General features: G+C 47.8%; 1 protein-coding gene across 1 annotated transcript in view; it reads left to right on the top strand.

The window, feature by feature from the left end:
• FSTL1 (follistatin like 1) overlaps positions 1-23,388 on the top strand; it is a 52,179-nt gene that overhangs the window by 21,968 nt on the left and 6,823 nt on the right. The window contains exons 4-8 of the mRNA XM_086883799.1: positions 15,669-15,773; positions 17,027-17,156; positions 18,273-18,305; positions 19,939-20,069; positions 23,035-23,153. Of these exons, the coding sequence (XP_086739925.1) occupies positions 15,669-15,773; positions 17,027-17,156; positions 18,273-18,305; positions 19,939-20,069; positions 23,035-23,153 (518 nt within the window). The remainder of the gene's footprint in view (positions 1-15,668; positions 15,774-17,026; positions 17,157-18,272; positions 18,306-19,938; positions 20,070-23,034; positions 23,154-23,388) is intronic.

Here is a 23,388-nt window from a genome sequence, read left to right on the forward strand (position 1 = left end):
ACAAGGAGCCTCCCAGCCCTGTGTTCTTCCCAACTGTGTGATCCCATTCAAGGTAAGAGTTGGTGACAGGAACTATTGCTGGAGGGCAGGAGGACCAGTGTGGTGAGAAAGTGGGCAAGGAAAATCATCTGGACAAGCAGGGAGTAGAGAGCTGAATTTCATCTTACTCCAAAGCATCAGAAAGATATCAAAGACTGTGTGACTGCCCAAACACCTTGAGGAAATGAAGTTTCCACAAGGACAAAGTTACAGGAGTAAAAATCAATCATGAGAGGGGATGACAAAGGACAGGAAGCAGTCTATAGTTTGACAACACAGAGCAATGAGAGCTGCTGGCAACTGGAGAAAGTTCAGTGCTAATGGACAGAAGCTCTGGCACTCGAGAGAGAAGTTAAACAGCCTGTGGACAGCAGAAAGGGTTGTGTAGCAGAGAGACACTCCAGGTAATTGAGTTTATTACCAGGAGCATCCTTGCTGAAAACCCCACATTGCAGTGGTGGTGTGAAGGAAAAAGCACATTTCTCCTCTGGAAGGTGCTTTTGCTGTTCCTGCCTGGGGTTCCCTTGTACAGGGCAAGACTGAGGTGGAAAGGACAGTGCCAGGGGACGAGAGGTTCAGCAGCAGTGGGATGCAGGGACAGAGTTCTGCCAGCCACAGCTCCTACGGCAGTTATAAATTGTTTTAGTGATCAGTTGGGCAGCACAAAGTCACCTTTTCTTGCCTTGTGACTTCAGTAAGGTGGTATGATAATGGGGCCATTCACACATTTGACTGCCTGGGTGGTATGAAAAAAATAATTGTCTTGGGGAAATATTAGGAGAAAGGACCTGTGTAAAGAGGACACACAAAAAGAGCCACTTCTTTACTCTGGTGATAAATTGTCTTGTGTGCATATGGCAGTGGTGCAGTTTATACACTTACAGAAAAAGCCCATGCAATTAATTCAGCCACCTCTGAGACATGACAGGGGAGGGAAATAGGGAAGCACTTGCCTCATACTATATGATACACAACGACTGCAAGGACATGGCTTTTCAGAGCATTCACAACAGCCCATGTGACAGGGAATCCCGAGCAAAAAGGAATGTGCTGAGTGGCCAGCTAAGGGACTACCATGGATTTTCTAAGAGGTCTTTGCCCCACATCTGTTGGTGTGCCTCTGGTTTGTATGCACAAAGCATGAGGGTATCAAGATCTCCCAAAGACATTGGATCCAGTTGGTTTAGTGGTTACTCTTCCACAGGTTCTGGTGGGTTTGTGTTATTTTTTTTTTGATAGGGTTGTGTTTATAATTCTCTATCTTGGTTATGTGAGAGAGGGCTGCATCTTCCACCCAGGCTCTGAGCTTATCTGTGCCAGCAGCTGGTGCCACGGGCTGGTGTGTTTCTTCAGAGCTCCCTTCCAATCTCCTAGCTGTGCCAGCTTCACCCTGTCAAAGTGAAGGGCTATATTTGGAGGAGTACAGAGGAGGCCATCATTCAGGGAGACACCTTTTCTTGCTGGTTATGGAGGGTCAAGGCTGAGCTCCTGCACCAATGCTGAATTTAAGTGGGAACCACTGCGGGGACAGTATGTTGGGCAGAAATTATGCCAGGCCACTGGCTGGATCTCCCCCTGTAACATTGTGATGGGGCTGAGCTGCACGCTGAGACTATGAAAAAGCTTCCCTTGAGCATTTGAGGTTGGGAATTTGGTTTGGCTTGTGCTAGAACTGGACAGGGGAGATGGATGCATGCAGATGTCTGTATTGGAGCCCCCCAAGTGCCTGCCCTACTGACTGCTTTGGTGTTGCACAAATCCTGATTTTTCTGCCCAAGACCTCAAGTGCTCTTTGGGTTCCCTCCCTTATAGCACACATTTCCCAGCTGTGGGCAGTGGTGCTTCACATGCTTGATCTGTGACGAGCTCTGGGAGCCATGAGGACAAAACCAATGAGAAACACATGTTTATATTGAGAAAGTTTGCGTGCTGATAGCATCATGGCCTCTACATTTTGCACTGTGTCTCCTTAAGGCAGTTGTAACTCTCAGGGAAAGCAAGAAAGCTGCCTTGGCTTCTGCTGGGCTAGTTGGGGGCCCGAGGGGGTCACAGCTGGTCCCAAAGCCAGAGGGGTTTGTGCTGGGATCTTGCAGCATACCTGGCAAGCTGGGGTTTGCAGTCCTCTCTTCTGGGCTGGGAGGCAGCTGCTGCTCCCTGACAGTGCAGCTGCTTCGAGGAAAGCTTTCGAGCCAGGAATGCGTAAGGATGCCAGCATCTGTGTGCGCTCACAGCCTTTCATCTCTGAAATGCGGCCCAGCCAGGCCACAGGGCAAAAAGAAAAACGTCCTGGGAAGGGCTCAGGAAGTATTAGAGAATAGTTCATGCTGCTGGAGGTGATTCAAGCAGTGATCCCTCTTCTAGGAACGCAGGCTGCAGGAGGCGTGGAGAGCCTCTGGGTCACTAGCAGGGCTTGGAGCCCTCTCCTTCTAGCCCAGGGCATTACTGAAACTCATAGCAAGTCCCTGATGCCTTGTCAGTGTCTCCAGGGCAGGATGAAAGGTGAGATGAGCAAGTGCTCAGATTGTCCTCATCACATGTGGCTGGCACTTGTTGCTTGCCCTTACTGGTTTGGGGCAAGATAGGCTAGTGGAATTCTAAAGCCCCATGTTTAAGTGACTGCAGTGATGTACTCAGGTCCTTTATGTCTCTGCAGGCTGAGTCACCTCTGGGTGTGTGCAGAGGTGGTGGCAGTGTCTCTTGCAATTACCCATCATGGGAGGACAGCTGGGAAGACCCAGGCACCTGCTCTCTGGCTGGAGGCAGTGCCGTGTTGTCCCTGTACGAGTCCTGGGTGCACTCTGCTTCTCCAGGCAAGCCCGCGTATCTCCGTAGTGCACATATCAGCCTCCCATTTAAGCTTCTGCATGCAAACCTCCCAATGCCCATTAGCTTGCCTAGCTGGGTTTGGATGGGGCCATCAGGGCAATGATATTCTCCTCTGCTGACAGCTGCAGCACTCACTGTGTGTCTCAGGAGGCAGGCACAGGCATCTGAAGGATGGGGAGCAATGGAGCAGGACCGAGTGTTTGAGAGGGGAGCAGAGCAGGAATGGCATTTGCAATCCTGGTGCAGTTCAGACTGGGAGCTGCCTCATTAAATCACTGCTTTTCTGGAGTGACTCAGAAAAGGGGATGCTTTCCCTGAAGCAGCATCTCTCTGGGTTTTCATAATCACCAAGTGGAGACGTGACTATTTTTCTGTTTGTTTGTTTTTGAAAGTCAAGCCATGGGAGTCGGTATCCAAAGCCTTCCCAACTAGACAGGAAAGAAATTCCATGGTTGCAGAGAGAGAAGGGAGAGAGATGTTTGCAGCAGTTCTTTATTTCCAGACACAGTCACAAAGAGCCACATGGAAGGAGATGAAAGAATTAGAATAGGTTGCTTTAGACACCGAATAACGATGTTATAGGAATAAAGCCATTGGAATAACTTATTTGGTTTGTTTTTTTTAATTTCCTAACTGAATCAGAGAGTTAACACAAAGATTGCATTTTAGGTCAGTTGAAATTCATCTTTTATTTCACACGGAAAAAAAATAACTGGGCAAGCAAAGTTTCTAAGCTTACCAAAACTTGTTTTTATTTTGCTTTCTTTGACCTTTAAGCTTACATACATAACTTCGTGAAATATATTTTAAAAAAAAGGAAGGAAAAACAGTTCACTTCATCTTAGAAATCATTTTGGAATCAAAGCTGTTCCCTGAACTAGGCACAAATTTCCAAATAGTTTTGGTCTACCTCAGATTGCATTTTCTAGTGAATTAGATCTCTGTCTGAAAAATGTTACCCTGCCTTATTTAGGAGTTATAGGAAATCAATGGTCACTTCTCTTGTTTCTTAATCACAGAATTGCCTTTGGGCTGCAAATACTGGCACATCTGTACTGTCAGCCATGGGGACATAAGGGAAGCTCTGCTCTGGCAGAAGTGGTGGTGACAGAGTCTGATTCCCCGAGACTACACGTGTGGGTATGGGGTGTGCCATTTCTAACGAGCACAGCAGAGGTTATTTGCTTCATTTTCCCCTTCATTTTCTGTACTGCTCCAATGCTGGGAGAGGGATTGTGGTCGTGATAGGTAAATCTTCCAAGCAACACATCATAAGCTAACAGGTCGGGGGGTTGTTGGGGGAAATACCATCCAACTTCTCACTGATAGTCCACACAACGTAGTTCTCTCTTGTTCCCTTTCTGTTCAGGCTGTGTTAAATCAGAAATGAGGCAGGGGACCCACGAGGACACACCAGTGTAAGCACAAGCAGCTTGCCTAAGAAAAAGCCTCCATGTTTGACCAGTCTTCTTGAGTGACAATGGGTCCAGCAGAAGCTGCAGGGAGCAGTGCAAGGACAAAGGGGCCACTGTTGGTTGTGGTGCTGATAGCCTGGAGAGACACCCATCCTTGGGGCATCCATGGGAAGGCCAGAAACCCTCAGAAGGTTTTTTTCTGTCCTTCCAGCTGTGGCAGTTTCCATAATGATTGTGTTTTATAGCCTATTTCGTAGTGGTGCTGCCAGTTTTCTTATGGCCTTCTTGCCTTATCAGAGCTTCTTCTTGGCTGCCTCAGTGAAGAGGTCAGTCATTAAGTGCAAGTCAGGGAGACTTACAGAGTTTTCCTTACCACAGAGGGAATTATCTTGAGGATAGGCATGAAATGGTGTTAGCAATGCATGGGGATGGTTTCAGGCGCTGGTGACTTGACTGGATCCTTCTGAAGGATACTAGGGGCAGCAGAAGTTGAAAAGAATGTGCTGATCATAACTTGGGTCAAAGTTCCCCTTGGGTTCCACATGGCCCAACATTGCTACTTCCTGATCTCAGTGTGGGTGACTGCCCTTGCAGTTTAATAGGATTTGCTTGTTGCTGGTGTGATGTTTCTGAGAGCAGTGAACACATGCACGTCTCTCCCTGTGTACCTTTGAAGCCTTCCCAATGTCCCAGTTACAGCAAGGATTTTCACTTATTTTTTACAGCGGAGTTTTCTCTCTCCTCTTTCCAATACTAATCAGTTGGTGCACACACCTGCCAGTTGTCAGGTCATCTCCTGAAATCCTAGTTTGCATTTTGCAGGCTGCAGTATGATAGAGCTTTGGCAGCCTTGCCTTCAGCTCCCTCTGCCTACAGGGACACAGTTTAACCTTGGATGGAGCCTTGCCTTTTTGGCAGATGCACCACTGATGAGCAGACCCCAGGTTACTTCCACAGCCTAGTCAAACTTTTCCTCTCTTGCAGGTTTGCCTTACTTCTATTTTCAGGTGTTCCAGTTAGTCTGATAACCAGTTCCAGCTTTATGATTTCAGGAAGGGGATGGATGCTCCCTCAGTACCACAGACCAATAAAGTTGTCTACACAAAGTAACGCCTAATAATGAGGGGTTTTCTGAGCCTTCTTCACTGTTCTCATTGTGTAAAGGGGATTTCATGACTGCATGAAGTAGAGGAGCTTCAAATGAGAGAAATTACTGTGACAGAACAATGTCCCCTGGGGATTCACTCTTCCAGAGCCACCTCCAGCAGAGCCATTGGGTGGAGCAGACCCGAAGCTGCTCTGCATTAACAAGGATCTGAGCAAATCCTTCAGCAAGGCTAGAAAATGGGAAGTGCAGAACTGGCTTATGTCCAGCTCTGTTCTCACTCTCCCACACTGAGGCTGACTCAGTGTTTCCCCCCAATCACACAGTGATTTCCATTGCTTTAATTGCAATGTGCTGTGGTAGAAGGCGAGTAAAGAAGGACTAAGGGACAGAGCTGGGAAGAGGGATCATCAAATCTATTACAATTGAATTCCCATCCAGTGAGGGGAACAAAACCACTGAGGACTCTTGCACAAGAAGCTGGAGGCTGCTGGTAAACCTCAGCATTTCCTGCAATCTACATTCCTCCTGTGTATCCAGTTACTGGAAGGGGTGTGGATATGCCATAGGGTTGTAAATTCCTCCCATTGCTTACCTCACTCTTTCCTTCTCTCTGTTGGAGCCAGGTGATGGCTGAGAAATGTGCCAGATTTGGATTCCGTTCAGAAATAAGCCATCCCTGGTCAGAAAAAAGAGGCAGAAAAAACCTGCTGACAGGACCAGTATAACCTGCAGAAGAACTTCAGAGTGTGGGAAATTAGTGGAATGAAGGATGAAAAAAGAGGGACTGCCATGATACAGAAAGCTTTGGGTTAACACAGATTTAGGGGCTGAAAAGGGAACATTTGAGGTTGTATATGGCACAGACTGCCTCAGACTGGGTAATGGGTGTGGGGACAGGCAGCTGTAGGAGTGCACCTCAGAATGGGGCAGATGAAGAAAGGAGCATACACCTTTGGGGAAATGCCATCTGGCAGAAACCTCCCTTCTACAGTTGAGCCTGGGTGTGCTGAGAGAGAGAGCGAGGTGGTGGCACTTATGTTTAGTTGCTAGCAATAGTTTGTGGTGCACAGCTCTTCTCTGGTGGGGAAGCCCTGAGGGTGAACTCTTCATCCTCCTGTTGTCAAGGGCTTCCTCTGACCACTCTTAAGTGCTATGACTTGTCCCATGTGCTACCCACATACAGAACACCACCCTCCAGTTGGAATTCAGGAGTCAATGGTGGTCTTGTTCTAATTTTTGTTTTAAACAAAATAGGATGGAGAATTGTAATTCCTAGGAGCTCAGCCATGGCACTGGCCCAGGGCACTCAGGATCTGGGAAGAAGAATCATGCCCCAGTGAGGAGTATGACTTGTGTATCACACAGTGAAGTGGTCCTAGCTCTAGACCAGGGAGCTGAGCTGCTTTCTGCTGGTCATTCTTGAGCAAGTCTTGTCCCTTGGACCTTCCTCTTCCAGTCTTGTCACGTGAGAGGATGATACCAATCTCATCCCTAAGGCTCTGTGGGACTAACTTCAATTAGGACCTTTCATGTACACTGAGATGCTTTCCTGTGCACAAAGGTTATTCTTCTATCTAAATACTAAGTGATTAACTTGATTCCTCCCTCTAAGAACCGTGGTGCAGCAGAGCATCATGTTCTCTCCTCCTGTGGGACTGATTCTGCCCTGCTTATATCCAAAGCCTCTTCTGCCACCTCTTCATCCAAAGCCACCAATCAGCCAGTCTGTGAACCCCGGCTGCCATGCCTTGCTGGAAGCCAGCACTAGCAAGAAAGATCCCGCTGGTTGTGGAAAAGCTGGCAATTTCACCACATGATGGAGCAGAAGGGAATCAAGCTCCTTCTTCCAGAGGTGCTGTAGGGATAGGTGGAGGCAATAGTGCTGAGGGACGCTGCAGCTTCGGGCCATGACACTTTGGAAAGCTGTGAATATGAGTGTTTTTGCCTGAACAGTGGAGTGAGTGCTGCCAAATGCAAGCTCCCTTCCTTCTAGCAGCCATTTTCCAGACTTGTTTGCAGGAGAGATTTCCTCTTCCCCAGACTCTCATGTCATTGTTCCCCTAATGGGGCCTCACCGGTCATTGCCTTGTGGTGGAAAATATGAGGTTGTGGGGGCCAGAGCACAGACATTCCTTCCAGCTTAAAAGGGAAAACAGAGTCCTTGCACAGCGGAGTCCCCGAGAGGTGTGCCTGGCTCCGTAACTGTTTTAGCAGCTTCACGGTGTAAGATACATCAGCTGTCTGGCAAATGCCTTTCTGCTCTTGATCAGGTTGTGGGGAGAAAACCCTCCTTCTTCCCAATTCTTGCTTCCCTTTCTGTGCAGACACCAATTTCTGCCTGCTCCCAGTGGGACATGAGAAAGCCATGGCTGGCATGTGAGGGCTGCTGTCCCTGCCAGAGGTCCAGGCTATGTCTCCACAGGGATCAGTGAGGAGGTAGATCCTGCCAATGTCTGCAAGGCAGTGCTGCCCAGGCAGTCTTTTTTAGTAGCAGTACAAGCATCAGACATCTTAATCTTCATCTCCCTGACAGAGTCACAGACAAACTCCTACAAGCAGGTTTTCACAAGCCATGTTGTTTTTCCATGGCCTCATGTAGAGGTCACTGACCTGACGGCCCCACTTTATCACAGAGGTCAGTCAGAGCCTCAGTTGCTCTCCTGCTCAGTGCTCATGTGATGGACACATCTGATCCCTGGATCATGGACTGAGCAGCCAGCAAGTCAGGGAGGGTCTCACAAAAATGGGTGAGGTACGGGTTTGCAGAGAGGGATCCTCCTCTGAGCTCTGGGAGTTGCAGTTCCTTTCCTCTATTGCCTTCTTTTCTCAGCATCCAGATTTTCTGGGAACACGCCCTGATTCCCAGCATGTGCAGAGATGTATGGTCTGGCTTGTTTCCCATTAGTGAAAGTCAGCTGCCATTAAATATTCATCTTGCAAGCATTCAAAAGCCTTTAAGGGGTTGCACTTGGCCTGATGTTTTAAGAGAGCCAGTCCTAGCTGTCGGTTGAGAATAGAAAGAGATATGGGCACAGTATTTGAAAGAGGGGTTGGCTGATGTGTAGGTGTGTGGATTGGGGCACACGCTCCTCCACGGTAGGCATCCCACAGGGAGTGCAGTAGCTCCTGACACTGTGTCCAGATCGCTGTTCACAGCCCTTGATTGAAACTGGCTGAAATATCCTAGTGATGGGAGCTCTCAGGGGGCAGAAGCGAGATGGGGTCTGACCTCCAACACAAAGAAAATGGTGTAGGGGAAGCACAAGGGTCAGTGGCAGGGAGATAGCAGGGGGTCTGGATTCACGGCAGGGGGCTGGAGTGAGGACCTGTCCTCAGGACTGCAAGCAGCAGTGATGCTGAGTCTATCAAGGGGAGAGGCTGAGCCAGAGAAGTGTTCTGTGGGGCTCTGCAAAGGAATTACTGCCTGGTTCCCTAAGGAAGCAAAGCTATGTCAGCAGGCTGTCTGTGCCTGCCTGCCTGTCTCTGGCCTCCAGCGAGTCTTGAATCTATCAGCCTGTTTCCGGCACAGCTGATAAAGCGGTGGAGGCCTCCAAGATAATGGGATCCAGCTGGTTTTGTGACTCTAGGTGACTGCCTTAATGAGAGGGGCCCGCGAAGACCTCCCCTGAGGAGGGAGTCCATGAGCTGCCCAGTAACTAGCTGACAGACAGGCCATGCAGAGAGAGCTGTTGGAAACTGGCCTTCATTAGTTCTGCTGCTTGCAGGATAGCTTTAGGATTTGGGGGAGGAGGAATCCTGTTGTTTAAATGGCACTGGACTCCTCTGCATCCAACATGGACCCCATACCAACACCCCTCAAATAGGATATTTTTAGCATCAAGAGCATTGTCAAATGCAGCTGGTCACAGTCCTTCGGGGAATCCAGGCTGGTCCAGACTTTGCCTGACAAACGTCTCTTCTTTTTTAACTAAGTAACTCGGGGATAGCCTGTTTTTGAGCCTTTCCATCTCCCCAGCAATACCTTTGTTGGTGTGAGCAGAACACATACCATGTGCCTCCCTGAGACCGGTGGGGAACTCCTGCAGCAGGGCAGGGAGGAGCTCCAGAGGGTGCTGCTTAGAGTCCAGATAAACACCAGACCAAAAGAAGACTGCAAGAGATGACCCTGCACCAGTGTATACAGCAACCTCTGGCAGCAGGTTTCCTTACAGAGTAGAGTATGTATTATTCCACAGCCTATTGTACCATCCCAATAGTAATGATGTCGTGGGATTGTCCTGATGATGTCTGGTTTTACTGGGGAACTGAGCTGGGAATTGCATGATTCAATCCCCGCTTGCTGGGTTTATCTCCATCTTATTTTTTGCTAAATGAAACTCAAGCTTTCCAAGTAAGAATTTAAGATAATTTGTGTGGATTTTCTTCCAACCCGAGCCAAAGGAAGAAAAGCTGTAACAGTCACCTTACCTATCTATTTATGGCAAATCCAGTGTCAGGGGTGCCTGCTTGTCTCACGCTAATCTGCTCAGTTTATGCTGCTGCCAAATTTCCGCACCATCACACCAGAGTGTTAGTGGATCCAGGGAGCTGCCACAGGAATTGGGTCAGGTTTGCAGGGAGGAACGAGTGCTTTGCTTGTTAGTTGCAAACCAGAACAACGGAACAAACGTGCTGCCAGAGCCAGCTGCACAAATGACCAGAGGTGACAAGCTGGCTGCCCCTTTGTGCCCTCCAGGGAACATGGGATCTGGTCTCCCTGGAGCTCTGCAGGAGGACACTGCTGCTGAAAGAGCTGTTCTGCCTGGAGAAACTCTTCAGTAATGGGATGAAATGCACAAGCCAAATGCTTTCTCAGTGCCATAACTGCACAGGAGTTGCTAAATTTTCCTGACTTCCCCCCAGTCTGCTTTGCTGCCCAGCCCTCTCTTTCTGAAAGTTGCAGCACAAATGTAGTGCTTCTCCCTCTCAGCTCCACAACAGGAGGGGAGGGAGGTTTGGGAGTCAAGAGACATATCTTATCTCAGCTTTTTGCATCGCTGACCTACTGCCCTGTGTTTCCATATCTTTCTGCATTCAGAAACAAACATTGCCAAGACAACAGCTAGAGAAGGCACTAGATTTCATGGCTGCATGTTGAATTGTTTTAAAAAATGTGCAGGCTATGCAGTTTATAGGTGGCACCTTCGCATGTTCAGAGATCCCTTATATCCCTACTGTCATGTTAGCTGTGGCAGGGAACGGGCAAAAGGATGTGGATGGGAAGATGTAGGGAGGACTGGCAGAAATACATAGCTGCATAGCTTATTTCTCTCTGACTGCATGGAGGGGAGTCTATGGCAAATTGTACTGATTATACCTGAAAACCTGCACCAGCTTTTGCTGCTGCCTTCCCTGAGGCTTGAGAATCTGTGCATGTCTTGCAATCCCAGACATCATTTTGGTGGCCTTTAGTTTTGCCTTACCTGTATAATACTCAAGTTTGTATAATATATGGGATTGCCTCCCATAGGAGCTTTCAGTGCTCCAGCACTTTGATTTTTCAGTGCTTTAGAGCACTTTGATTTCCTCACAAATCATGCAAGGCAAAACCACAAAGCCTTGATTTTACAGCAAACAGCACAGAGCATTATGTGAGGGTCAAGTAATTTTATGGATTTCCAGAAAGTGATGCCAAAAGAAGAAAAGACCTGCCCTTGCTGCTGATAGCAGAAAAGGTTGTTACTTATATCAATAGGAGCAGGACAGTAGGTAGTATTTCTCCAGTTCAGTGTGGGCTGCTGAGAAAAAGAGCAAAGAGGAGATTTTGTATGGAAAGATATGCAGAAACAAGGCAGTGTGAGGGGTTGTTGTGAAGCACATTAACTCCGGACCTGGTAGCAGGGCAATCTTTCTGCTTGTTTCCCAGAATGTATGTAATGGCACTAATCCCTGCTGCTCTCTTTGGGCAGCAGGACACTGTGGACGTAGAGCTGCATGCACAGCTCTTCTCTTCAGGTGGAAGCTTGTTTTTCCTTACGAAGGTGTTTTGTCACTGAATTGTTTGTGATTCAACTTTCACAGGCTGGTTAGAAAAGTCCCAATCCCCACCAAGGCGCACTAGACAGTCATGGCTCAACAGGGGCCAGGGGAGGAGGCAGCCAAGGGAGAGATGCAGTGTGCAGCTTCCTTGCAAAGGCAAGGAGCTGTGATACCTCTTTTCTGTCAGGTGTGCAATCACTCGTATCTCACTGCAGACACTGCATTGTTTCCAAGCAGTCCCACCAGTGCAGAGCAGGCACAGCACCTTGCAGGACCTTGGGATCCTGTGCAGACCTGCACGTGGCACTGCATCGGTGTGTCGAGTCACACTCGGTCCTGAACATCCGGGCGCATGCAGGGACTTGGAAATGCTCCGGACATCTGTGCTTACTCTGTGTTGGGGTCCAACTCCTCAGCACCGGATGCTGCCAGAGATGAGAAGCAGCCCTTTCCACTGCCTAATTTCCTAATTTTAGCTCTCCACCTTGAGGCCCTGCATTGCTGGTTGCCATGGTGATCCTTCACCGCTGGCATTGCCTCTGGCTTTCTTGCCTCTGGGTGCCTTGGAAATGTCTTTTTCCTCCTTCCTCCTCAGGAGGCAACAGCTGAGGCAGAGGCATTGCATGCAACTCTCTGCACTGTCAGCTCAGGTCTTCTGTTTAGTGTTTGCCTGTTAACATGCAAGAACCTTCATCCCCAGGGTTACACTTCCCAGCCCTCCAAAAGCATTGTGCATTCCCATCCCCATTCAGTAGGCAAGCTGGGCTATGCCTACATGACGCTGTCCTGAACTTCTGGCCCTTAAGTTGTTGGGAACAGCTTTCTCCGTGGTCTTTGCCAGAGAAAATGTCTGGGAAGGTCATGCCCCTGTACTGTGGCAGACATTCCAAAGGCACAGGCGCTCCTGCCCTGGCTTCATCCTCGCTGCTTTTACACCTTCCCACTTGCTCTCTGGGCAGCAGAGGAGGGTGTAAAAGTGTTGCCCAGAGAGAGAGCTTGGGCACCTCACTTGAGGCAGAAGAGAGGAACTGCCTTACCAAGGCTTGCAGTGGGAATGCCGCCGTGCAGCAATTAATAACAACTCTCTGCCCTTTCCCTTCCGCCTGCCCGAGCGCGCTGTGGACCGGAACGGGTGACACTTCCCAAGCACAGGATGACAGAAAAGGCAGTGGCAGCTCTCAGGGACAAAGCAGCGTAAAAGCTGTGATTCCAGCCCCCAAATCCTGATATTCATTTGTTTAAGGGCAATGATGTTGAAACACTGTGGAGTCTTTTTGTAAAATTAAAAATTTAAAAAGTTAAAAATTTGCAGTTCCCATTTTCAAGCTTTTACAAGGCAGGTGCAAGGATGAGCTATTTAATATTAAAGTGGCAGCTGCCATCCTAACTCACATGACTCCAGCAGGTGAAGCTTTATAAAGAGCAAACATGACAAGGTCCAAAGTAAGATCAGAGTATCTGTCACAAGGAACCAGTTTGGCTGGTAGCTTCTGGGAATTCACCACAGAACTGAGAGATTATAGAGCCTTATTCACAGACCCCTACTGTACTCATCTAGTCATCCACCTCTGTCCCTGTTACACTCTCATTCGTGCACAGGAGACTCCCACATTTACTGGGAAGGCAGCCAGGAGCTGCTAGAAAGAGCTCCCACCCTGTGGTATGCCACAGCTGGGTTTGAGAAACCCTGTGCCAGAGTGAGAGGGCAGGCAGGCAGAGCAGCTTGCTTCCTTTCTTCCTCTGGCTGAATCCTGAGGTAGAGAAAGCCATGTTGGAATGTGGCAATCAGCTCCAACCCCCTGCCAGCCTAGGGCAACTTAAGGCAATAAGAAGAAGCAACCACTAAATTGTATTGCTTTGATTAATAAGAAAAATCAGAGTAACGTGGTCTTCTAGCCTGACAGGTGGCAGGGTGTCTTCAGAAGCTGTTCTGGCAGTGTCACCCTGCCAGCATCCCCAGTCCAGGTTCCACTGGAAAGAGGGATGGTTCCTGGGCTTTAGCACTACCAGGGAGGGAGCTGTGGATGGCCACGTTGGAGACTGGGTTTCCAAGTGAGTGGGGAGAGGAGTCCTGCAAGATGACCTTGGGCACTGTGGATGCTCGTTGAGGCCGGCTGCATTGTAGCAGTGCTTGAAGTCCTAGCCAGGAGTCAAAAGCCAGGTTTGGCATTGGTCGGCTTTGACAGGAGGTGGCTGCTGGCAGTCCTGCCTGTCCATGGGAGAGGCAGAGTGCTGCCATCTATTGCCAGGCACCTGGATTACAGACCTCGCTGGGTGGCCATACAAAGCTGTGCCCATCTGGTTTTTTCTGTCTTTGACTGCTTGAAGGGATTGACGAGTTGTTCATACCCCCTACCATGGATCAGCACTTTGGTAGCTACAGTGCATTTTAGGTGTATGAGTGCCCCAAAGTCAGACTCCAGCCGTGGACAATTTGGGTTTTCCTTTGTGCATTTTTCAAAATGAGCTATTCTTCCTTCCCTGCCCTGAGTTGCCTGAGGTTGCTTTGTGCAGTGAAGTACTCCCGTTGTTCCATCCCACCCCAGAAGTGCCCAGGTCATTTACTCCAGCCCTCCACTGGAAGGTGACTTAGAGAGAGGTGGATGCAGCAGAAGGGATAGCGTGTCCCTTGTAGCTCAGAAGCAATATGTGAAAGGAGATGAAAAGGCAGAAGGAGTGGGGCTGTCTTCATGGGGAGAACAGGCCTGGGACATGGGATACATTTCTCAGCTAAGCATGTCCAAATACTGTATTTGACAGAATAAGCAGCAAAATAGGAACACCTGCAGAGAATATGAAAGATGTTTGTCATTATATGAACATGGGGGATTCCTGCAGTGCTTTGAAAAGACCTTTTTGGGTTTGATGAATTGTGCAGTGGGCCAGCAAACAAACTATTCTGAAGACCAGGGCAAGGTTATTCAGAAAATGATCTGGCTGTCTCTGTGGGCTGTTCAGTAAAGACAGCAACTCTCTGTGAAATTGTGGTTTAAAAGCAAAACAAACAAAAATTAGGATAAAGAAGAAACAGGAGGAAAAATGTGTTCAGCATTTGTCAATAATGCTTGCTCTTCTGACAAATTCTGTTCCTTTTTCATCACCTCTTTTCAAAAGTATATGATGGAGGTACAAAGATGCCACAAATGAGCAGAGTATAAGAATAAGAATACTCGGATGAGGAGGTGAAAGAACATTTCTCTATTAGGAGGAAGAAACACAGCAGATGTGATTGATATCACACTGATCTCAGTGACTATTTTCCATTCCTCAGTCTTCTTTCTGATGCAAAACTGTTGCAGAAGCCAGTTGGCTGGCATAAATCAGATACTCAACATACAGGTGGAAAATGTTAGATGAAATGAGAATCACAAAGGAAATTAATGACAAAGCAGGGAATTAAGCCAGACTTTTCAAAGTCTGAACCCCTGGAACTACCTTCTCTTTTAAAAGTCTATTAAAAAAGGCATTAAATGGATAAAAATAAGTGGTAGTTGTATCAAAAACATGATTAAACTATGGAAATATTCCATGCTAGGTGTCATCAGTTTAGGAATGCTGTGGGACTCCAAGAAAAAAAAATAAATATTTGACAGTTATTTGAACAACAATACTTGTGATGACTTTGGCTAGGAGAGAACTGTAAAGCATATAAATCGTGCTGCAGGGCAAAAGTCAACTGCACTCTGTCAGAAACCAGGAAGGAATTTTCATTATGGGAGGATTACTGGATAATTATCTCATCCATGACAATGTTCTTCCTTTAAAGTGTTTAATCTTGACCAGTGAAAGCAAGATAATTGGTCATGTAGTTTTGTGACTTTTTTGTGACAAGGACATTATCTGGTGCCTGATGGCAATTTCTTCTGCCTGTTTGTATTGTACCTTTCTCTAGGGATATGTTCTTCTTCTTCCTAAGTGTCTCAAGCAAAGACATTTCTGCTCCCTACCCTCCATGAAAAGAAATTTTAAAGACAGCAGTCCTCGACATGAGCAAATTATTCTTGCCATTCTTGCTAGATTTCCTCTTGCTCGTGTTTGCTCCAGTTGTCTCAGGTGATTTTCCAGGAATGACCTGAAGGAAACCCTGTATTCTTGGGACTGTAGCCCTTATTCTTGTGTCTGTTCCTTCTTATTGTCTGAGCTGTCCATCTATTGAAGTCATGTGTCTCTCATTCTGCCATCCCCACCTTTACACTGTGGTACCTTTTGGTCCTGATACCAGTTAAATGTGTAATTTTTTCTTTAAACCATATTGTTACTCATAATGATGTATTTTGTGTCTCTGACTTTGTATCTTGCAGGAAGAGCCAAGGAGCAAATCTAAGATCTGTGCCAATGTTTTCTGTGGAGCTGGGCGTGAGTGTGCAGTGACAGAGAAGGGAGAGCCAACCTGCCTCTGCATTGAGGTACGGGAGCAGCACAGGTTCTGTGTCTGGGACAGGTGTCACCACCATCACCCCCCAGATGGGCTTCTGTCACTGGAAGGAGTCCGTGATGGAATAAGGCCGTGGCTGTTTTGAAGCAGCTGCAAATTTACAGTGGCTCTTCAACAGCAGGATTGTTTACAGTGTTGTGTGGGGGAAGAGCCCCAAAGAGTCAATAGAGTCTGGGACTCGCAGCTGTGCTGCTTGCAGGACTGCCTAGAGTCTTTACACGCACAGGACACTTGACTGGAGGTCTTTTGTTGGGAAAGTCCACTGGGGTGTGGATATGCAGCTGGCTTTGAAGGGCACTCTAGGGAGTGGTCTGTGAGCTCCAAGGCAGCCTGCCCCCACTAGCGTCTTGTTTGAGGAGGTTACAAGCACCCTACTAAAAATGAGCTTTTGTAAAATGGAAATAATTGTGGTAGAGTGCTGTAAGGATGAATTGCTTAATCCAGCAGGGAGTCAGAGATGATTAGAAGAGTCTTTCCCAGCTGTAGAGACACTGTGTCTCCTTACTTCACTCTGCCCCTTGCCTTCAAAACATTTTAGCCTGGCTCCTGGGAATGGCCATGTGGCTCTTTGTTCCCCCTTCCCTCAGAGCTTGCAGCTCTGGCATGACCAGCCTGAGCACTGGAAAGTGAAATGCCCTGTTAATAGGAAAAGAGTCTGTCACTCTGGATAGGCTTGGCCAGACCAAAAGGGGCAAAAGAAAGAAGTTCATAGCCTAAACAGTGGTACTGGTAAACTCTCTCTTTGCTGTAGGCTGTGCTGTTTATTCATGGCTGATGGCTTATTCTGCCGTTTGGATGCAGAAGGATGAAGCAGTCTGCAGAGAGATGCAATAGGGCCAAGCAAGTGCAGGTGCATAAAGCAGAGGCACAGAAACACCCCTGGGCAGGCATGGCCATGGCACATGGAGCAGCAGTTGCAGGATGATGCTCCATATTTATGCTGAGCACTGATTTCTCTGCAGGAGTCTGCTTTCAGAAAGACTCCTGACATGATGGTGGTGATGGAAACTGGGATGAAGTGAGGCCTTTGAACTCACACCCAGAGACTTCCCTGTGTGAGTTTTTCTGGGGTAATGATGTCTGAGTTAGCCTGTTCCAAACACAGGGCCAAGGGGACTATGCCAAGGATTTCTCTTGAGCTGGGCTGATGACTGGACTCACCTGCCTCCCTCTAGCTGTCCCAAGGAGGCAGGTGAAATGCTGTGTTCTCTGGCTCTCCCACAGAAATGCAAACCTCACAAGAGGCCTGTGTGCGGGAGCAATGGCAAGACATACCTGAACCACTGTGAGCTGCACCGTGACGCCTGCCTCACCGGCTCCAAGATCCAGGTGGATTACGATGGCCACTGCAAAGGTAACCCTGGCAAGGAGGGCTGGCTGCACAGTCAAGGACAAAGAGTTGGAAGGGAAGCATGATAACAAGGCAAGGCAGAGGCCTCACCAGCCAAGACCTTGTCCCACAGTTGCTGAGTGGGGTAAACAAGGCAAGCCTCTGAACAGTATCTTGATTCAAGCAAGAGTCCAAATGATCAGGCTTAGCTGGCAGTGATGAAGTAAGCCTGAAATCAAGTAATGAGTGGGGGCTGGTGATTCAGGTAACCAGAATCAGGCAACAGCCAGATGAGCTCACAGTGATGCAGTCTGTAGCAGAGATCAAGGTGGGAATACAGTCTATGGAAGAGAGTGGTTGCAAAGAGCTGGAGACAGGCTTGCCTACAACATAATAATCACAGGCAAGGATTAGGAATTGAGGCATCAGATATGAAATGGAGCCTCATGGCTCACGTTTAGAGAGCATGGATGGAGGCTCTAGGTGAGGCTAGCAGGGTTGTTAAGGCCTTTATTAGTGCACTCAGAGCCCTGACATTTTGACTATGGGGCGACCTCAGAGCTATTGACTCCCTAAGCTTCTGGGAGTGTGGCACTCAGGAGAGCAGGTCAAATTTTTGCTTCTGCTGCCTCACTCTAAGCTTTTGGATTCAGCCAGGTAAGTGTCTTAGTTTAACTGCTGAGGAAAAGTTATGCTCTGAGGATAAACTCATAAAACCAATACTATCATCATGTTCAAAAGGAACCTCAATAACTTTAGGAGCAAGGATTTTGCCTCGTAAGTGAGGCTGTTTAACTCTCTCACACACATACAGCTGCGTGGTTTTCTTGTGTTCAGAGTTTTGTGTGTTTAAATGTGTGCCCATTGTCTCTTGGCCTGTCACTGGATACCATGGATAAAAGTCTGGTGCAGTCTTCCTCATTTCCTTCCATTAGATTTATCAACATTGATGAGATTGGCCCTGAGTCTTCAGTTCTTCTGCCTAAACTGTCCTCAGTATCTCCTAGGGGGTCAAGGGGATTCCAGGCCCTCTATCATGTATGTGGTCCTCATATGTCCAAAAACTGCTTTTACCCATGGTGGGAAGAGATTTGTATCACCTTGGATCAGAAATGTCCTCTTCTGTCTTTCCATTAACAGAGAAGAAGTCTGAGAATCCAGCTGCAAGTCCAGGTAAGAAGCTGTCTCCTGTTTGGCTGAGGCCTCTGTATGAATTTGTGTTCTCTGGGAGATGGGCAGGAGGATGTGCTGGGGGACTGCAGAGCTCTGTGTAAAAGTCATATCCTGCATGGGCTGTTAAAGAGTTTGAGTTGATAAATGAGCTGAAATGTGATTGCCCAACTCTTTACTCTTGGGTAACCTTTCAGAGCTCATACATCTCCTGGGCTTTTCACTGTGCTGGAATATCTCAGGGACTCAGCATAGACAAGGTGCAATGAAACCCAGTTTGCCCCCAGGGACTCAAACTGTACTCATCACCCAGACTGAGGGATGGAGCACTCTTTTACCTCCTTCATTGGGGATCTAAGATCATAACTGTGGAGCTGTTGTCCCCAGTTCCAGGAGCACTCATTTTAAAAGGAAACTTTGCTTTAGGAGTGATGAACCAATAGGTGCAGAGGCAGCGTCAGGAGGTACAGCTGAACTGCCTCTACCATCGGCCAACAAGATGATCTTGAGAGTCTCTTCTGACCTAAATGATTCTATGATCACCTAAATTATAAGTCTCTTTGATTCCCTGTGCTTGTTTTTTCCCCTTATGTATTGCCATGTGTATTTAACACTGGATTTTAGGGTCATGGCTTGTCATGGCTCAGGAGAGCCTTTTCCCATTCATGACCTCTAATTACTGGAGCTGTATAATCATCAGCTTCAACTTCCTAGGACAGATGAGAGCAAAACCTCCTACAAACTAAAGAGGAAGGGCCATGTCAGAGCACGGCCACCACCCTAAAGCAGTTCTAAAGAAGTACAAAATTAAACATGCAGAGTCCCTACAGAGCTGGGTTTTTTTCATCTCTCCATCTGGTTGTGATAGTAGTCACTGGATTCAGAAGATCCTTAGTGTGTGTAAGTGATGTGAATGCACACTGATGCCTTTTCTGGCTTTGCTTACCACTGGGCAGGTGTGACAATTCACAGCTAGGCTTTCAGTTTTGTTTCTAAATGCACAGTTTGTACTTCACATGAAGTGATGACCACCCTGGGGAAACCTGTGACACTGGCAAGCGCTGTGAGTGAACAAGCCCAACTTGACCCCCTCTTGTTTCGTCAGAGTGGACAAATCAGGGCTTTGAAGAAACAATATTTCCTGAGATAGTAGGCCTTAAAATTTTGGAGACAGATTGGTAGAAAGCCTTGCTCGGTCTGGTCTTCACCCTTGCAGAGGATAGAGGTTTTGGTACTTTAGGGTTGACAGCTGAATGATAATTTTACGCAGTGTTGGGAAGGCTGGGGACATTGTCAGTTACCTTTCTGCCTCAGTCTGGGACTCTTCACACCAAGATGAGTCAGCTCTGGGTTGTTCTTTCACAAGCTTCAGGAATGGGAAGGAAAAGCTTTGGCAGGAGTGTTGTTTTCCGGCCTTGCCACATGGTGTCACCAACAGCCCATCCACTATTCAGCACATGACACATCTGCATGGATCTGGCACTGATGTAACTCCAAGGACGGGATGGTGGGGCTGCAAGCTGCCATCAGGGTGGGCTGGCTGGCTTTTATCTCCAGTCCTCTCTCTGTGATCTCCCTGCCAGCTTGATTTCTCTCACTCTTGTTTTTCCTTCTACTGCACTGTCTCCCATTACAGTTGTCTGCTACCAGTCGGACAGGGACGAGCTTCGTCGCCGGGTCATCCAGTGGCTGGAAGCTGAGATTATCCCAGATGGGTGGTTCTCCAAGGGCAGTAACTACAGTGAAGTCCTGGACAAATATTTCAAGGCAAGTAGAGCAGCACCTGCCTCAGAGCCCAGACAACATTTCTTGTCTTGTCACTGCATAACAGCTGCTGTGCCCCCAGCTGAGAGGCTCCAGTGTGTGACATGCCTGTGGAACTGGGGACCAGAGGGATCTGATAAGTCCTACAGCCTGATGTGTTATGGGCTGCCTGCAGCAGCCACTGACTGAGCCACTGACACAGCTTATGACAATCAGATGTGGAGCATCTCTGGCTCCTGATGTCTGACCTGCCCTGGGGAAAAGGAGGAGGGCAAGCCACATGTACCTGTAGCAGAGTAGAGAACTAATCTCAGGGGTAAAAGCCAGAGGAGAAAAGGTGAAAGTGCTGGAAATGCAGGAAGCTGTGGCAGGGTCTTTTGTTCCAGATAGTCCCAAGACCATGCTGAGATGGTTGTAGGGGATACTTGGGGGCTTCAAGGAATATGTCCCAGTTGTGGCTGAGAGCTGGCAGTTCCCTAGTACTCTGCAGAGTGAAAGGAGCCACTTGAGTCTTGGGCCTTACAATAATCCTGTTCCAGTCTGTCGCTCAGCCCATCCACACCACCTTCTGTAACCAACAGAACCCAAGCTTCTCCCATGCTCCTGCCACGTGCACTGCTGTGTTCCTCCCCCTCACGCCTGGCTCCTGACAGAGACTTCAAAGCATTCAGGATAGAGCTGGAGGAGCAGGTGGGGAAGAGGGGAGATCGTTTAAATCATGAGCTGTTGACAGCAAGAGATTAATGGTGCCTGACAGGAGTTAGCACTGCAAGCAAATTTGCCATGGCAATGGCACCCCCTGGTGAGACAGAGGAGCTGGTCCCCTCTCTCCACAGAGCATCCTCACATTTGCAGCCTTTAATGCTGCTCTGTCTGTGAAAATCCACTGCCCTGGGCACTCCTGTCAGTGCCTTCCAGCACCCAAAAGTGGCAGTGTCCTGTGTCAGTCCCTCTCCCTGCAAATGTGCTGTCCCCAGCCACTTTTGCAGGGTCTCCCCAGGTCATGGGCTTTGGTGAAATGCATGAGCCAGCCACAAGCTTGTTCCACTGTCACAGCACAAGGCATTCACACCTGCTGTCCCCACGCCTGTCAGTGTTCTGGTGATGTCCTGAGGCTGCAGCTCAGATGCAGGCAGCCTCATGTTCTCTTTACTGTCCCACTTTTTCTGGAGCACTGATTCCAGCCACCAGGTGAGAGTTCTTATGGCAAAGAAGTACCTCTGCTTGTACCAAAGGGAGAATTTCCATGGCAAAGGTTAACAGTATGAGGTTCAGTAAGGCCAAGTGCCAGGTCCTACATTTGGGTCACAACAATCCCAGGCAGTGCTACAGGCTGGGGAAGGAGTGGCTGCCAAGGGAGGTGGTGGAGTCACCATGCCTGGAAGGGTTCAAGAAACAACTAGATGTGACACTTGGTGCTGTGGTTTAGTTCATAAGGTGGTGTTCCATCAGAGGTTGTACTCAATGATCCTGGAGGTCTTTTCCAACCTTAATGATTCTGTGATTCTCTGTCAGGTGGTAATCCACCTTTTAAAACACCTTATTCTTAAAGCCTTGGAACATTTTTTAAGCAGAATTCAGAGTTTGAAACAACTTGGGATAAATCAAGGCAAAGCAAACTAAATGGCTTCGAACATACAGAGACTTGTGTCAGCAAGAATTGTCTGTTGTCACCCGGAGGCATTTTGTCATGCCAAGATGTGGTGCTCTTCATGCCCTGCATTCATGCAAATGGCCTGATTCCTGTCCTGCATGTAGGAAACACTGGAGGCATAGCTGAAATTAAGCTTTTCCCTTTTCTCCTTGATGGGGAGGTTTGTAGATGTGGCTTTAAGCTATTTCCCTCCTGGAAGCCTGACTTGTGGGGCTCCCTGAGATGTGCATTGTTCATCAGGCAGGCCATGACATTGAAGGACATTATTTCAAGAGGAACAAGCCCAGTAGTGGGAAGCTGCTCCATTTTGGAGGATCTCTGTGGGAGTGCCTTAATATAGACCATAGCTTTGATAGGCAAGAAAACTCACTTAACAGACTGGGCCATTAAGAGAACTGCAGTCATTTTCACCAAAAAATGCAGGACAAGAGGCTTCAAAGTCTTGTGGAAGTTGACATGTGGAGCAGTTGTGCAGGATAATTTCCCTAGCCCTAGATGTTTCTCCTGAAACACACAGAGGTAACAACTGGCAGTGTCTATTCCAGCATTCCTGAGAGCACTACACGAGGAGCCACAGCGACCTGCCTCAATCACACAGCAAAAATTAGGTGGCAGCAGTCTGTGTGCAGGATTAATTTTCCACTCACAGCAATGCAGCTGTCTCTGAGGGGGCACAGCAGTTCCTGCTGAGTGCCCAGCACTACGGTGTCACAGCTCCAAACAGGAAAGCAAAATGCAATTACTTCTTCGGGAGTACAGCCAGGATTTTGGGGCTAAAAATGCTGCTCTTCAGTGCCAGGAGTCCTGTCAGGACTTAAGAAGTTGATGGTGAGGTGTTGTGCTATTGCATTAAATTTTTTCCCTGGTATCAGCAGAAAATTACTTCCTCTGATTTTTCCCTTTTGCCACTCTCAGAGTCCAGGCACAGCTTTGGATTTACACTTATTGGAAAGCTGACACCTCTTTGAATGCAGCTGGTCTGCTTTAAGGCAGGAGGTATATAAGAAAGCTAAGAGCTGGCTGAAACAAAGAGAAGAAATAGGGTTAGAGCCATAAATCAAGCAGCAGGAGGTGAATGAGAGTCAGTGTAGCTTATCTGTGAGAACAAGGCTAGGATCATATCTCTCTCACTCTGAGGCTAATGTGGATATGTTGCTGCTTTTCTCTGAGCCTCTTTCTTTGTGAAAAACAGGAATAATGGAACTTGTCTTACTAAAATTTCAAAATGCTATGTACATAAGGAAGAAGAAGAAGGAAGGTGTACTTTGAACTGATAAATGAGAGCCTCTCACATTTTCCCATCTTCCCCTACAGAGCTTTGATGATGGTGATTCTCGCTTGGACTCCACTGAATTCCTGAAATTTGTGGAGCAGAATGAGACTGCCATCAACATCACCACCTACATGGACCAGGAGACAAACAAGTTGCTCAGGTGGGCACTGGACATGATGCAAGAGGGAGGGCCGTGGGGGCAGATGTGGTAGACTGGAACATGGAAATTAACTCATGGCAAGTATCAGTTAGGGCTTGCAGTGTCAGAGTTAATTGTGTATGAAGTGGCTTCTTACTTAAATAGGTGTGAACACCACAAAAGGAGCAGTCCTATCTCTACTTTTCATGTTAGGCATGTATTCCAATCCTCTTTTGCCTTAAATCTAGCATTTGTG

Source organism: Cyanistes caeruleus, chromosome 3, assembly GCF_971803275.1.
Source record: "Cyanistes caeruleus chromosome 3, bCyaCae1.hap1.1, whole genome shotgun sequence".
NCBI lineage: Eukaryota > Metazoa > Chordata > Aves > Passeriformes > Paridae > Cyanistes > Cyanistes caeruleus.